The sequence below is a fragment of the Beta vulgaris genome, chromosome 3, assembly GCF_026745355.1.
Source record: "Beta vulgaris subsp. vulgaris cultivar EL10 chromosome 3, EL10.2, whole genome shotgun sequence".
NCBI lineage: Eukaryota > Viridiplantae > Streptophyta > Magnoliopsida > Caryophyllales > Amaranthaceae > Beta > Beta vulgaris.
Window position 1 is genome coordinate 8724119 of NC_079204.1, and position 17381 is coordinate 8741499.

Here is a 17381-nt window from a genome sequence, read left to right on the forward strand (position 1 = left end):
ACAAACTATTTTTTTCACTTAAGATCACATAATTCAAAGTTTTAGCAAACAATTATGCTACATTTTACTTGAAATCTAATAATTTAAACATATTCATCCTATTATAGTACACTAATTGACGATGTGGGAATAATAATTGGATTCGACTGGATTTGTCAAATCCTACATAAATTCTCTCACCCAAAATTCAAATCAGATTTTCAATTTTCGAGTTCGAACCAAATAAGTCTTGTATTGTGGAGAGTGAAGATATGAGTCTCAATTAGTCCAATGGAAGACTATTTATTACAACCAAAACCTCATTTCTTAAAATACTCATATGATCTCCCCTCAAATGAAAGAAGATTAAAAAAAAAAAGACCTCCTAGACTAGTCTCAGTTTTCCACAAATTAGTCTTTGCGATGCCTTATGAATTTGACATGAATCAAAATGCATTAAGAAAAATGGGTGTTAAATACTTAAATTTCGATTTTGTATTAGCTTAAATTTCAAAATCTAAAGATAGTAAGATAGAAACTGGAGGGGAAAAAAATTGAGAGGATGTAATACTTTTTTCTCATACGTGAAAATCATTCTATATCTATCTAGAGTTCGTGTATACTCTATAGTCTGTATATTACACTCCAATAATAACAAAACAAAAAAAAATGAACAAGCACATTTTTTGAATTTCTATTTATACCTATCTGCATATAAATTAAAACCTATCTGTATTTATAGAGGCTGAGTTCCATTAATCCAATAATCTTTCTCCCACTTTTCTACCTGTTTCACTGCGTCTGTTTTTCTCTTCAGTAGGGATTGAAATGTAGCTCGATCATAAGGAGGCGGCATTGTGCATGGACTTTTATCTGAAGGACCCTTCACCAGAGATTCTGTCATAAACTTCTTCTCTGAATCCGTTGCAGAGCAAGCCATGGTCTCGGAACAAAGCTCGACAGCATTTTTCGGTATGGTTGGCTTGAATTTTAAGAGCTTAGCATATTCAGTAAGTAGATGTAACATGTAATCGTATATATAGTCCATCTTTAAATCTTCCAGAACGAATTCACTGGCCGCCTTTCCGATTGCTTGAGCCTGATAGGTTCACCAGATAACAATCAAACAGTTAATAACAATGCAAATTGGTCATTCACATTTTATGCACCATATATATGTGTTTCTACACAAGTGTTGTACTTTGACAATAGTTTTTCTCTAGAAAAATATTGATAAAAGTAGTACAATGATGATACTGTGGAAGTATGATTAATATGAATCTTCAATACGTAAAAATAAGTTTTATAATTGCATCATTATATTTTGAGATAAATTGGTCAAAGTTTGATCTTGAAAAATGAAAACATCAATTATATAGGTAGAGGGAGTACATATACAACTAGATTCCTTGGAGAAGCACCTTCGAAGGCAGTAGTTGCAACTTGCACTAACCAATCAGTGAAAGTTTGCTTTAGGTACCAAATGAATTCTACCAATTCAAGCAAATGCAAGACTCTGAGATTCCTTAGTTAAGAACTATAAACCTTTGCACCATCTTTTAAAAAAAATACTAGTTTGCCTTATTTTTCATTGCTGAAACAGCTGATGCAAGATGAATTTGAGAATTTTGCGTGGGTTTGATCATTTGAGAACCAGGTGCTCTTAGATTCTTAAAACCTTCAGTTACAAACAAGAACTTGACTCACTTCATCCGGAATTGTCAAATCTTGTGCATTACAAGATGATGAGCAATAAAAGTTTTGCATTTTTATGAGTCAAACACTTCCCAACTCCCACCAATAAGATGCACAAAAAACACTATAGGAATCAGAAATTGGCAAATGCAGTGGAAAAATGAAATAGATGTTTTTGACGAGTAAAGTGAACACATACAGTAGCAATGATAAGAACTGAATGTGGCTGATTTCCCTCTGGAGGGCCAACTTGCATAGTATAATACTATAATATAGATGCACGAGTAGTAAGATAAAAAACCAAATAGTAGATAGAGGAACGAGTTAAAATTGTTGCCCAAGGCCCTTTCAAGTTTTCTTATTTCTATCGGTATGAGACGCTTAGAATATATCTCCACTATGTTGTTGTTTTAATAGTTCCGCGAAATTCTAACTTTCCTCCACATACAATTCCTAACTCCACCATGTATATTAAGTTTAAAATTTGCGTACCAAAAGCCAACAAATCAAGAGTTTAGTGATAAAAGTTACCTTTTGCATGTGATTATTCCCCCATTCAACAGCGAACTTGATAGACCTACACTTGTCATCCTGCCTGACAGGCCAATAATGTTGTGTAGGCATCAAACTTCTTGAGAAGAAGTCATAGTACAGGGGCTTTACTAACAAGGCAACAGAATCACATGCGAGGATGTACTTCTCGCTGACTGACCATGCTGATCCTTCGATGTAGATCTTATATCTATTCAAAGCCGTACAAGAAAGAAAATCAACATTTTTTTGATATAGCTTCTTCTTCGAAGGAAGAGTTATTTGAAAAACTAGGCAATAACACATGAACCAAGCTTGTTGTGTACCTGTCTGTGCACTGGCTCGCCAAGTCTGACTTCTTAAATCCTTGCTGTGCTTCTTTAGCCCAATCCTATATCATTTGGAGAACGATTTGTCAGTAGCTGTTCTTTCCAACTTAATCAGTTGCACTAACTATAATTACAATTTCATATTATGATGTTAGAAAGCTATCCCATGAGATATCTATCAGATTAGCACTTTAAAACAAGAATGAAGAATGTTTGACCTGTATATACAGGCGAGCTTGCCAATCCTGCTTGTCAGTCACATTACACTTAAGAAGGTCCATCCTGTGTGGGGCAACAAAGGGATTTCCTTTCCAGTAAGCATAAGGTTCCCTGTCCTCAAATTTCACCCTCTTGTTGCCTTCTTTTAGTTCCTTTGACAAAAATTCCCACGGCTTCATATTGATCTCGGCCCTATGCACAGATATTCTCGAGTGAGCAAAGATATATTAACTTATTAAGTAGTACCTGTCAAAAATTGCTACTTTGATTTTGTCTACCCACATTACATGCATATTGACAGAGAAACTGGCAGCTCTAGGTATGCAAGATTTGTAACCTTACCATCCCCAGAAAGACCAATCGGGGAAAACGATGTCCCATGTTCCATCATCCCCACAATAACGAAACAGAGGAGGAGGAGCCGCGTTGTTGGGCCAATGAAAGCGTTTTGATATTACTGGCCAGTCAACACAATCAAACATGAGCTCTAAATCAGGGACTCTACCCGGATACTTCCTTAACAACTGCAAAATTCCCCATAGGGTAAAAACATCTCTAGTTTGCCATGACTTCTGGAATCTCTCAACATAAGCCTTTCCATTAGATATGACCAATCTGAAATTTGCAGTTCTTTTAGCTCCCTCCACCATCTCTCTTATAATGCCATTCTTCTGCCAAGGCCGTAGATCTTCATATATCCAGCGAAAGTATTCAGGACATGTAGAAGGAGGTGGAGCATCAGGATCTAGTTCCATTTTTTCAGGGTAATCTGCTGGGCAAGTCTGTGGGATGCTACCATCAGAACATTTAAGTGGAACTTCAATAATTTTATGAGCCTTTCTGGATGTCTCGGTGGTCGTGTTGTAAGAGTTTGTCTGTTGTGCAGGTTCGTCTGATGTTGCCATCTGATCATTTGTAGTTTGGGGAGTCTCTGTGGTCGTATCTTTGGAGTTTGTCAGTTGTGCAGGTTTGTCTAATGTTATCATCTGACTACTTGTAGCGGAAATTGCTCCTCGCATGGAACTTTCAACATTAGGCTGCCAGCAAAAGCAAGGTAAGTGAAGATGTAAACGACAGGACTGTGCAGAATTTCAAGGAGCAAAGAACTCATCTTCAGTGGGAGCATGGGACATATCAGGCTAAAGATGGTCGAGAATTTTCATTCCATCTAAATATCTAATACAATAGATCAGTATATCTTAGTGAAGGTTGAGAAATTATTCTTTCTTTTCATCTCCATTAGTCCAACATAAAGGGTAATTCATTAGTGAATCAAAAGCTTAACGACGATTATCACTTCCATATGCTGGCTTATAGGGCCATTTACCAGTGCGCTTTTATAAGATATACCATATACGCCAATAGAATCCCATCTCTACCTTTCTTCTCCCTAATATACCCCCATAATATTTCAAGGAATACTAGACCTCCTCTAGAAGGCTAGACATGCCAATATTTTCTCTAAAATGTCAGTTACAAGGGGATAAAGGTCCACTCGCTGAGAATCGTCAATCATTCTTGTTGCACTTATTTCATAATTCATACATGAGGTTTAATCGTAAACCATAGGATGAGGGTCTCTAATTAAATATTTCTAATCATTGATTGCTGATGCTATTTTTTATTATCAGAATCATGTATCAAATAAAATGCACATTGCATAACTGACAATAAACAAGCATGCTTCTAGCTTGCGAGGGCGATTTCATAAAGGGCCGATCCTTGGCTTTCATATTGTATAAAGATGCTTTTTTATCATATGGTAATAAAATGTAAGGTGTGAACACTATATAATCAATCTATTATTCTATTTAGTCCGCTTAGATCTTCTACATTTCTTTTACTTTTCTGGGTTAATAACAAAGCAAGATGGCCAATAAGCTGAAACAGGTTTAGAGCTCCAATTTTGGGTAAGATGCACCGACTATCTATTAAGCGAGTTGATGCGCCACTCTATCTTAAATTTTATTTAATAGAGCTACTATCTAGCCACCACCCCGGCGAGCAAAGGGAAATGGACAATATTGATATTTCGTGCAAGAGTTCATAAAGAAAAGACTTCTATTTAATTCATAATACAGTTCCTCAGACAATTGTACTGATTATATCTCAGATCTGTACTTCCAACAGGAAGCATGAAACTATAGTTACCATTTTCCAAAATATAGAAATAGTAGTTAACAGTTGACCATCCAAAGTTTAAGTCATTTAAGAAAATAACTAAAACAAGTACACAGATCAAGATGCACAGTTAAATTACAAATGCCTGTCTAGAATAATTAGGTGCATTCAGAATACATGTTACTGAGGCGAGTATCGTAAGTTCCAAAATCTATACGACAATAGCATAAAAAGACACCCCATCCCCCCCCCCCCAAAAAAAAAAAAGAAATTTTAAAAAACTAAAGAGTAATGCAAAAGCTTATAAAAAAGGTGGTATAAATGTATAATAAGTGCTTCTAATCCTTGTTTTATCTAGCAATTTTTGTAATCAACTATAATAATGGAAATCAGTTCTTTAGGCTACAATATGAAATGGCAACAAACTAAGAGAAAATCCCGTAAAAAAAAAAGAAACTAAGAAGAAAACAAAGAAGTAATATATTTCAAGCATAATGCGAATGCCACCAATGGTGTTAAAACAAGGCACCAAGCACTTCTTTAGGCCGCATCGCTCAAGTTGTAAAGGTTTTCAAATCTACCTAGTTTCTGCATCACCGTGACCATTACTGCGGTCGTGACTAAAACCGCAATTTCCAACTATGATGCCACTACATCTCCTCCCAAAATACTCCTATATAACTACGGAAACACTCATTTTACTCCTACATATGCATAAACTTTGATTGGCGCCCTTGTGCAAGGATTTGAGAGCCCTTGCACAATGTATGCCCACTATCCCTTTTAGTAAATTCTACCTTCGTTCCTAATTGATTTGCATATATACTTGATTGTCACTATGATAAGAAAAAGATTTGATTCAACAAAAGGTGTGAGGGCCCATGTCTTATATCGTTGAGTATATTAAGAAGAAAAAACACCCAAAATAGAAAGTGCGTAGATTAGAAAAGGATATAACAGTAAGAGGCTAATTCTTTAGATCACAAGATTAGTAGATTGTCACGACGTATTAAACAATTATACTGACTCGTTTTATGGATCTAGAGACTTGTGGAAGGTCTTAATAATTAAGTGGGTCATCCTTCAAATCACTTGATTGTCAGGAAGTACAAATTCACAAACTTCAGAAATTTTGGGACAAGAAAACAGTATTTTCCCCTCAAAAAAAGGGACAAGAAAACAGTAAAGAAATAAGGAAATAAAATAGTCACTAAACTTTCAAAAACACCCTCGTGACTTGCAAATCACAAAGCCGTTGTATATATAGATATTACATTATTAACACATTATTTTGACGAAATTTGATCCTAAACTAGTTGGGCATTGTCTACAAATTTATCACTAAGAAACATGCTAGCTAGTAGTTAGTAGTTACATAACCACGACCCTATAATCCTATATATACAATTTTTACCATTTGAAAAACTCTATATGAGCATTGAGCATCTCTCAATGCAAGTTGAATAGAATAATCTATTCACACATTTGAATTTACCAAACTACCCTACATTCCTCAAGAAAGATTCTATGTTAAGCCTCACTTTTACTAAATCACTCTCGAGTCCTTACTAGATTCTTCTCCTTATTTCTTTCTTTTGGCTAAGGTTGTTTTCATCGTTAAACGTCGTTCCAAAAATACTTAAAAATCGTCCTAAATTCATTTTTATTGATTATTTTACCCTTCTTCTCTTCCACACCACCTACCACCACCTGCCACCCCTGCAACCACCCGCCATCACCTACCTCCCACTGCCACCCGCCATCTCCTCCACCACCCACCTAGAAGTAGTGGAAATTTTTTTAGGGCGATGGATGAACGTAGATGTTTGCTCCATAGAGCGAATAAGCGAACGTCCAGGCCAAACGTTCGGGCCATGGAGCGAACGTCTTGGCCAGATGTTCGAAAATATTTTGACTCCTTCCATGTGGCTGTGGCAATAGGGTGGTGGTGGCAGGAGGTGGATGGTGGTGGAGTGAGGTGGCTGGTGGTGGGGAGCCTGGTGCGATTTTAAGTACTTTTGGAACAATGAATAAAAATTTAGTACAAAAACAGCCAGTAGTACCACTCACCAGTCACCACCTTAGTACATTAGTACATGTGGGGCTAATAATTACCTCGGACACGTGGAGGCTGCAAACAGATATTTAAAAAAAAAAAAAGGCAAATGATACACACTTTCAAAGTTTCACATGTTACTAGTCCACGCATCTCGTGGACCCTTCCCAATGTTCTTCTATGTGGACCCCGCTACCTACTATCGTACTACAAGCAGCCGATCTAGCCACCTCTCCCCCTCCACATTTTCTTCCTAAACTCAAAACACTCACACGACGTCGTTTTACATCACAACTCACTGATCAATGATCACACCACTTGCTTAAAAAAAACAGGGGAAAGGAAGGGAATAAAAAAAATTGTAACGTCTGCCTAAGAGCATTGCCAATGGTTGAACCCCAAGAGGTTTATGAGGAGAGAGAATTTGAAAATACTAATAAAAAAAGAAGAAAGAGAAGAAAAGAGAGGAAAGAGAACCATAAACGGTTCTTCCTCATAGACTGTTTATGAAGGTTTTGCAAAAACACAAAAGCTGACAATTTGGGGAGGAGAGAACATGTGGCATGATGTCATTGGGTATTGGGATGAGATATAAGGAGAGAGAAAATAAAATAGATAATTGATGATCCTAAAAATAAGTCTAACCATTGAGATTAAAAAAATATGGTCTTTTATGTAAGTTGGGCATATGTGATAGGAAGGAGAGAGAAAGTAATTGAATAATTGATGACCCCCAAAAAGAGTCCAACCATTGACAATGCTCTAACGTTCAAACTCATTCCTATAAAATTAATACTTCCTCAATATAATTCTTTCGCGAAAGAAAATTGGTCAAAGTAAAAGGAACTTTCGAGAACGGATGAAGTATTATATAATTTCAGTTCTTCTAACGTAATTCAAACAAACTATAAAATAATAATAATAATGTTAAAAAAATAGGAGAGAGAAACTTACAGTTACAGAGGAATCGAGGAAGCGAGTAGAGAGAAAAACACCGACGAGAAGAGATAGAAAGAAGAAGAAAAATATGGAAGATCTAGCAGGAGACTGTATCAACGATCGCCATATCATCTCAGAAAATTGACGAATATATCCCGATTTACTTGATTTATTCACAAAATTACCATTCACCATTTTTACCTTACTTTCTCTCTCCTACTCTTTTCCGTCACCTCAAATACATACATGCAACTCTTTGATTATCAAAAATCAAGAACTACTATATATATTCGCTGGAATTAAATCTGAACTTCAATAAAAAAAACTATAGAATTTGAAGATGAAAATCAATGAAATTGATGAAGAATATGATTATTGAGCTAAATAAGTAGAGTGAGATTGAAATATAGTTGAATAAATGGTGATGAATTTGGTTGATTAGAGGAGCGAGAAAGAGAAAGAGAAAGAGAAGAGAAAAGCAGTAGTAGTAGTAGAGGAAGAACGTGGAAAAAGAATAGAGATCAAAAGTATGAAGAGAAAGAGGTGGGGTCCATGATTTTGGACATATGTTGACAAAATGGGGTTGTTAGAGAGAAAATATCATAATGTAATAATTTAAGTTATTTTGGGGTTTTATGGAGGTATAAAGTTAGATTAGTAGTAGTGTGAAGACTGAAGTGTGATTATTGTTAGTAGAGTAGTGATTTTGGTAACGTGGATGCAAGTTACCCGTGTTTTGTTGCAATTGTTGCGTTTTGCATTTAATTGTGTGTTCTCTAGATCGAGGTTGATGGATTAGTGCACCCAATCCCCATTATTAAGGACTTTTGTCACGCTATAATTGGTTTGCTAATTGCATTGAGTGATTCATTTAGGAACGGAATGACTGTAATGTACACGATCTTTTTTAATTTAACTGCTATATTCATTTCTGTAGTAACAATAACAAGGAAGATCTTTGGGAAACGGATATAGTAATAAAGAAAACTCAACACTTAAAAGGTACAAATATAATAATGTGGACATATAAAGCATGATTAAAAAGTTTGTTGAGATGGTTATTATGCTATGTATAATAGCAAGATGTTAAGAGTTTAAAGCTTACCACAAGTCAAGTTACTTTTGTTAGTTGACATGACATTTTTTTTTTGACGGGGACATGACATATTTATGTACACATGTATTGGTCAATTTTAGTGAAGTAAGAGAAGTGTCACGTGGCGTGTATACATGGTTAGATATGTCTTTAAATATATTAGTATAGATTTTGTTAAGTCAATCATGTTTTGATGTGTTACTCCTTCCTCTCTAATTCATCTTATTTACTTTTTCTTTTTGCAGTCTTTGAAACATGTATTTGACAATTTAATATCACTGGAAACACAACTTTGTCGTCCTTTTTATGCTCCTAAGGAAATTGTTAACTTGAGGCTGATTGGAAAGAGACTCATTTAACGCCTTTAATCCGATAAAAGTATCTAAAAACTCTCTTTCTTTTTTCACTTGCATCATAAAGTGCCCTGTAATTTGTTTAAAGTTTAACCACCTCATTATCTATGTTTTTTCTTTTTCTTCTCTTACGAAATTGGATATTTAGAGAGGAAAAGAAAATGATATGTATTAATCACCTTAGAACTCGAATCTTCAAGCCTTAAATCGTTTTTTCCCAAATACTCACATCTTTGCCCTTTTCTCCCTTCTTCACGTCTGTTATTCTCCTCATATATGACCTATATTAATAGTCAACTATGAATAACAAAATCCTAGTATTAGAAAATAATACAACTTGATTATGCAAGCTAACAATAAACCTAAATGGTTTAAAATACATGTAAATTATATACACTTAATCTTCCTAAATATAATTTTACTTGATAAAGGAAACTCTAATTTTTGACATATTTGGATACTTGTCAAAAAATGAAAGATGTACCTATCCCAAAAACACCGACAAAAATATGATTGATCTTATAATTTTAGCTTAATTTTGCTTCCTACTCCTTCAAAACTAGCACCTATTAGGTTTGAGTAAGTAAATTTTTTCAGTGGAGTGAAGTTAAATGTTGTATTTTTTAGGTGCAAATCTTACCTCTTTTTGTAACTAAGTGACAGCGATTGTGCATGTGTGAGTCCAATCCCTAATATTTAACTAACATCTTGTTGATGCAATACCATATCATAGTACTTGTTTTCTTTGTCAGCTGTATTAGAAATAAGAGAAGGAATGGTGTACTATCTTAGATTCTTTAGTATCTTGTAAAAGAAAAGTCAATAATAGTACGCTATTATTGCATATTTGCATCAATTGAAATATTGAATGCAACTAAACTAATCTCGTGCAAAAGACGTATGTAGGTCTAATTCTGAACCAAAACAAATCCAAATTCCAATATAGCACTATTTTACCCCACATCTTCGACCACACCACCCCTATACAAAAATAAAGAAAAAGAATTAAGGAAGGAAAGAAAGAAGATATGGTGTATTTTTTAAAATTTTCAATTGCTGGAGCATAGAGGAGAGATTAAACAAATAATAATAAGAAGAAAAATTCTAGATTTGCGTTTTTAGTGATGTTTACTCCACATTAAAGATATAACTTAAAGACTCTGGTAAACTTGTCGGTCCGTAACACAAAGTAACAAACAACTTATTTTAAATTGATTGACTGATTTAGTAATTTTTCCACAACTTGGTGCTCCAAATCCAATGGTGCGACTTTGGTCAGTTGGTTAAACACTACCTCCATGAGCTCCAATATGGTGATAACAAGGGTTAAATTTTGAAGCTTGAAGCCATCTAGATGAGTCTTCCATTGGAGGAAGGAATGATGGTTTTGTGAATTGTAAGGAAGGTATAATTTTTTATAGAAGACATATTAGCAAATAGTTAAATGATGATCAATGTTCATAATACTATATAAGAGAAGAATTAATTTGTTTAGATAGTAATGTATGAGAAAAAAGAAGAAAAGAATCATTAACAGAATTCAACTCAATAGTCATATATTAATGACAATATTTGGAAGACGAAGAATCTACTTAATATTTCTAGTGTAGTGAAAAGACAAATGAGTGCAATGCAATTCTTTTTCTAATAAAAAGAAATCTTCATAAGTTGGTGGCAGTAAAACGAATCCCAACTTACTAAGGGTGAGAATCAATCACTACATATATTTTTGTAACCGAGAGAAATGTTCAAACCACTGAACTATCTCTTACTCTCGTACAAGTGCAATGCATGAGTTAGCAATCGACACAAGTTAATTCGACCCACTTATACGGCAATGCCTTTGGGAGAAAGGCCAGGAAAATCCTCACCCCCTAAGGTTCCTTTAATAGGGTTCAATCCACAACATCAAAGTTGTAAGTTACAAACCTTACTACAAGATTACATACTACTTGATTTAGCAATTAGAACTTCTCAAAGAGGAAGTGTAGAGTAAAAAAAAAAAATACTACCACCTTTATTTCTCAATAAGTAAAACACTTTCCTTATTCGAAATAATTACAATAAGTAAAACCGAACTCAATATGAAAAAATTAATATATTGCAAAATAAAAAGCAAAAGATAACCACGATTTTTGTTTCACCACTTAAATTACCATACTTTTTATAGTTACAACTTTCTCTTTCTAAATTCCACAGTATTTCCCCCACTTTCTTTATATTTCACCGATTGAAAAATGGATGAAGTATCACTTTAATTCCTAAAACCACCCTTAATAACGAGAAAATTTGCCCAAAAAGCAATACAAGCTTTCTCGTCTTCTGCACACATCAAGCAAGCAGGTCTAAATTCTAATGATGTAGTTCAAATATAACACTAGTCTCACCACTAAAAAATGCTCATATTGGACATACCTGCCCCCACAATCAAACGACCTGTAACCATTCTTCAAATTTACGATGATGGAATTTGGCATAATATATCAGATCAGATTAAAGAGAATCTGGAATCCTATCTAACATTCCCACGCCAAAACCAAATCTTACAATAAAATCCAGCATACTCAAAAGATCTGAAAATTTATACACGTTAGAAGATTAGAGAATAACATCATCGTTTCATCGCACACTCATTTTCTTCAACAGTTCACCACCACCACCCCCCAAAAAAAACGAAAGAAAATAATCTTCTTATGATGAACTGTACTTATTATATTGTACTATTTAAACTTTATATGTAATCAAAACCACCACTTCCAGGTTGCTCCAAATCCGGGTGAATTCTTCCTGGAGGACGACGAGTCCCGCGTCCAGAATTAGGTCCTTGTGGGAACCTGCATATCAATGAACAAAAGTAATTAATATAAGCTTAACATGGTTATTTGCCTTTGGCCAGAAAATTATAAAGGGGAAGGGACGCTGATAATGAAATTTCAAACCAGAAAATTGAGGAGAAAGATGAGATTTACACCTTCCATGAATTCCATCAGGCTCAAAACCAGGGACACCTGGTGGACCAAAAGGATCAAAGCGAGCGCCTGGTGGTATACCACTGCCAGAATATAAGACAATCTCGTGTTCATGAGAAAGAGAAAATCTTGATACATTAACAGCATAAAAATGCACAAAAGATGGATCAGGCTTTGTTATACTCACAGTCCTCCAGGTCCTCTTCGAATGTCAGGAATCCCACCTCCACCACCAAACCATCTAGGATCTTCGGGACCTACAATCACAATATTAAGTCAGTTACAAAGAAAGATTTATGAAAAGCTACAAGAAAAAAGATAGATATATAAATAAAGAAATAAAGCGGCAATGTATCACTAACCGACGAGCATGGATCCATCTCCAATACCACCCCTATGAAAGTGTAAATAACAGCTTATAGATTATAATTTATAAATGGGTAAACAAAGATAGTTACATAGGATGATGGAAATGAAGTGGGAGAAACAAACCTAGACGGATACATTCCAGCACCAGGACCAGGAAACAGATCACTACCACCAACTGGACTGATTGGGGGAACTATAAACCTAAACCAAAAAGAAAAGAAGAAAACATTAGGAAAACAAATAAGATTCTTTGCGCCTTAGCTGTTGACTGATCGTATCAATTAATATTAATGAGGAAATACAACAGGCTTCCTCTACAGCAAGAGCTCGAGCTCCCACAGAAAACTCCAACACTAGCGGCTTGTTTGGTAGGTAACAATGATTTAAGGTAATTGTAATAAATTCATATGTATCAAGTGAAGTCCCATGTTTTATGGTCATAGTGATGCAACTCCATCTCTAATCATGTACCTTTTTTTTCATAACCTCATTACTACTTAGAGGTGATGTTGCAAGGAATACCTAGGGGTGGAAAAGTATTACAATAAACACCAGCATGGGCCTTTCTTTTCAAAATGACATATAAAGTCATTACTACTACTGCTGTTTGTTACTGTCTACTCAATGGGCCATCAGAGTACAAAATTTATTCCCACCCTCTGCTGGAACTTCAGTGCCAAGTTTTTACAAGTTCACTATTTAGTCTTCAATTAGTTTAAACCAAGTTCAGAAGAGTCCACTTATGTATAGATCTTCCGTAGAGCATTCTATGTAAATCTTACAAGTAAACCAAAATGCCAAAAAATAAAGCATGACACTTATGTAGCAGTTGAAATAAAAAGTCAAGTTCCCAAGTATACTAATATTTGACAAGTGCAAACATAATTCTATTCATCTTTGATTATTTTTTGATGAGATGAAATTATTTATATTACCCTGTTTGCGGGTCCTGAGAGCTAGTAGATTCATCCAGATTTATGTTTGGCTCTCTCACACCAGATAGCCTGTAATAAGACAACAGGAAGCTGTTAATGATATCTAGCTTCTTGTCCATCACAAAATGTAAGTCAATAACTCACAACTCTGACTTGAGATATTTTTATTTATCACTTATGTATAAGTTAGAGTCTGAATTTGAAATTCGATTCTCACATTCGAAAGATTCAAAGAGAACAAAAAAGTAAATTGAAGAAAAATGCACAGAAGTTATAGACACATTCACCATATACTACCTCTGTTTTTACAATCAAATGAACTTGACAATAAATTTTGAACTAACATTCCCATGCTGGTAATTAAAAAGTACTAGCGATGCAAAAATCCAAAAAGACCTATCATGGAACAAACATCAAAACAAAAAAAAGACATAAACTAAGTTAGAGAAGCATTATAAGCATATTGAGATGGTTACGGCAGAGGAGCAATTAAGTTAATAAAGAAATTAGGACTAATCAGGAGATTCAACTAAAGTTACTGAGAAACATCATCTATTTGTAGTGCACAATGCAACAATAGAAATTTCAAGCCATAACAGCTAATGTTGAAACTTAGTGATGGATAGATTTTAACTTCAAGAACCTGTACTCACTGCAATGAGGAAAAGATATTCAGCATTTACTAGGACAACCTTCGACAGCATAGAAGCAATACTCATGCAAACCATAAAAAAAAAAAAAAAGAAATAAAACCTAGTCTGAAATATACACCTAAAGCACTTCCGCTTGACATAGCTTCAATCTCTAACATGGTGTCTTCAGCCCTCCTATTTACGTAGGCAAGCTGCTCTGGTATTGAAACAACTTTTACAAAGAACCTAGGTTCTGGAAAGTTCAATGAAGTTGACATATGGCTCATAATACTCGCACAGGCAACAAGGGGGTGGTCGCATGCAGGATTATTGGCAATTAGCAGGCTGCCAGTTTTGGGGATCAGCAAGTACGCCCTCACTATCACAGCTGTCATGAATATCACAGGGCTATACAAACCCTTAGAATGGGATCAATATGATAGTAGGGAATTTAGCAAGAAATGTAATTTGAAGTTCGTATTATTGAGGTTGGAGAGAACCTCAAGGTCCCTTTATGTACCATTTATTTTCATTTTGTTTAATTTTCCCTACAGTTCCAAGAAAACAAGTGTGTCATACCATTAGCTGCAGTGATCATCAGTGAGAAATTCTCGGTCTCCACTCAATCTCACATACTTCCTAAAATATGCAAGAATCTAGCTTCCACCAAGAGATGACACGAGAAAATTCCCCCCCATACCAATTACCACACAGACTCCACCAACCCATTACTAATGGACATCATTTTGGAAGCATGTCTATCGTGGCATGCTATGTTGTCTAATTCGCGGGAGAAATGCAAGTTGCTTATAAGAAAAAGCTAAGAACCAAACAATCTGATGATGTCAAGCTTATTGTCAATAAACAAGACAATTCAGCTATAACAACATATTGATGATAATCTAATAAGGCATGGCGCACACAGAAATCCTACCTATGTTTCACCTTGTTCGTTCACTTCATGCCACATCACATTTTGACGAATCTGAATATATACAGTTACTATATAAACATTGATTTAGTCTGGAAATTACCTTGAGGGATCAGTTGAAGGTCTATTCAATTTAGAGAGCAGATCAGAGTACAAACTCCTAACAAGCTTCGCCAAATTCTTATACTGTGCAGAATAATCACTTCCAGCATCCTCAGTGGTACAATCATCGACACTGCCACCGACAAATCATCCAACAATAACAAAACAATAAAAGAAGAAACTCACCTCCAATTCAACAAAACAAAGTCAATAACAAATAACATTGAAGTTTATGCAGGAAACTATACTTGATATCAAGGTGAACCGGCTCAGAAGCACCGTCACTCAACGCATCGACCATCAACTTATCACCCATGACCAAGCACTTCACCAACACCTTCTTGTTATCTTTCTTAGGGTTCTTATACACAAAGGCGTATTCGCCATCCACTTCATTCCAGTGATCAATTCCAACCTCGTCTGATCAACCACAACATCCAAAACCCACAAATTTCAACAAACTTGCACACATAATATCACAATAATATTTCCAAATTACACTTGAAACCTCAATCACAAATTTCAAACAAATCATTCATATTTGACTTAATACTTCATCAATGATCAATTCAACAAAATCACTCACAGAAATCACAACAAATTCACCAAGTTCATCAACAACAATCAAATCGCATAGATTATAGTAACAAAAACAAAAACCCTAATCAGAAATATTAAAAAAATTATAACAAAAAAAGTGGATGATACCAGAAGAGGAAGAGGAGAGAGAATCATCGGAGAAAGCAGGAGGACCAGTGGAAATGAGGACATAACCAGCAGTGAGAAAAGAGGCATGAACAGCAAAAGCTAATTTGTCGTGATTGTTTCGGAAATTAGGTCTTGAAGCTCTTATCACTAAAAGTACTGATTCTTCTTTCGACATCATTTTTGTTCTTCCAAATTTCCTGATTTCCGAGTATTTTTCGATCAAATTGATTTCGTCGGAAAATCAAAATAGATTGTAGAATAGACTAATTGAACTGCCGTAAATGTATTGTTGATCATGCCAATTTGCTAATTTCGGACAGGTGCCGTTAAGATCAGTTTTGGGCTTCTTCTTTTTAATGCACGAATTTGTAAAGATATACATCGACTTCAAACTTTAGGGCCCAAATTTTATCTTTGACCGACATGCGCCGTTTTGTTTGGTACTAGTTATTACGCACTGGTATGCCCCGGATAAGAAAAAAATTCATTTATTAATATAATATTTTATGATAATAACACTAAATACAACTTAGTCTGGCTATGCCCCGATTAAGATTTTGGTATATGTACTTGAGATCTCGGGATCAAACCTTATACTATGCAATTTCTAAAAATTTTATTGTGATGTGAGAGTGAAAGTTTTGGAAGATTATAATCTCTTCCTCTTATAAATCGGAGTTGGTTTAAGTGATGAGTTTTATTATTTTCTTATGAAGTTTAGGATTTAACTAGTTATTAGATTTGAATTATGTTTGGAGTAAGGAAAATTTCCGTTTATTAATATTATACTTTCAAATGATAGCACTAATTATTACAAATTTGAACTCACAAGATCTAATACTATGCAATTTCTAGTTTTTTGATTGTATGTGTATTATATGGAATAAAATGCCCTTAGAGAGTACCAACTACCACGTGTCCTCGTTCCTTGTTTAAAAACACCTTTTAATTATATACGGTTTTTCACCAAGTACCACGAGTTTTTAAAAAATTCACGAGATAACCTCACACTATTCAAAATACATGTGGTACCTCTCAGTTTCACGGTAATACATCCAAATACCTTTATGACTAATGGCGGTTAACTTCGTTAGTCATTAGCCCTATTTTTTGTTTTCAACCCTAATTAATCCCTAATCCTAATGCTAACCCCTGACCCTAATCCTAAACCCTAACGCTAACCACTAGTACACCACCCCCTCACTCACTCTCCCACCAGTCCACCTCCCCCCACCCCACACCTGCTTCCTCACCCGTACCGCAGCCCCCAACCCCACCCACACAACTAGGGTTGGCAATGAGTCGAGATAGCTCGTGGCCTACTCGAACTTGACTCGGTCAAAGCTCATTCCAAACTCGACATGTTAACTATTCGAGTCGAGCAACCCAATACACGATTTAAAAAGCTCACGAGATA

The 17381-nt window shown here is 35.2% G+C and overlaps 3 protein-coding genes across 5 annotated transcripts in view; 1 reads left to right on the plus strand and 2 right to left on the minus strand.

Annotated features, from left to right (window-relative positions):
• The window catches only part of LOC104888565 (heavy metal-associated isoprenylated plant protein 39), a 66365-nt gene that overhangs the window by 20994 nt on the left and 27990 nt on the right, over nucleotides 1–17381 (plus strand). The window lies entirely within an intron of this gene.
• Nucleotides 534–8210, minus strand: LOC104888562 (uncharacterized). Its single transcript, XM_010673581.4, has 6 exons — nucleotides 7885–8210; nucleotides 3096–3790; nucleotides 2753–2945; nucleotides 2532–2596; nucleotides 2206–2416; nucleotides 534–1078 (listed from the first exon to the last, which is right to left on the minus strand). Exons 1-6 carry the CDS (start codon nucleotides 8062–8064, stop codon nucleotides 716–718), a joined length of 1707 nt encoding a protein of 568 aa, XP_010671883.2. The 5' UTR covers nucleotides 8065–8210; the 3' UTR covers nucleotides 534–715.
• Nucleotides 11812–16326, minus strand: LOC104888563 (probable proteasome inhibitor). The gene is made up of 9 exons (XM_010673582.4): nucleotides 15965–16326; nucleotides 15505–15676; nucleotides 15258–15389; nucleotides 13592–13660; nucleotides 12780–12857; nucleotides 12650–12681; nucleotides 12475–12544; nucleotides 12290–12370; nucleotides 11812–12152 (listed from the first exon to the last, which is right to left on the minus strand). Exons 1-9 carry the CDS (start codon nucleotides 16140–16142, stop codon nucleotides 12050–12052), a joined length of 915 nt encoding a protein of 304 aa, XP_010671884.3. The 5' UTR covers nucleotides 16143–16326; the 3' UTR covers nucleotides 11812–12049.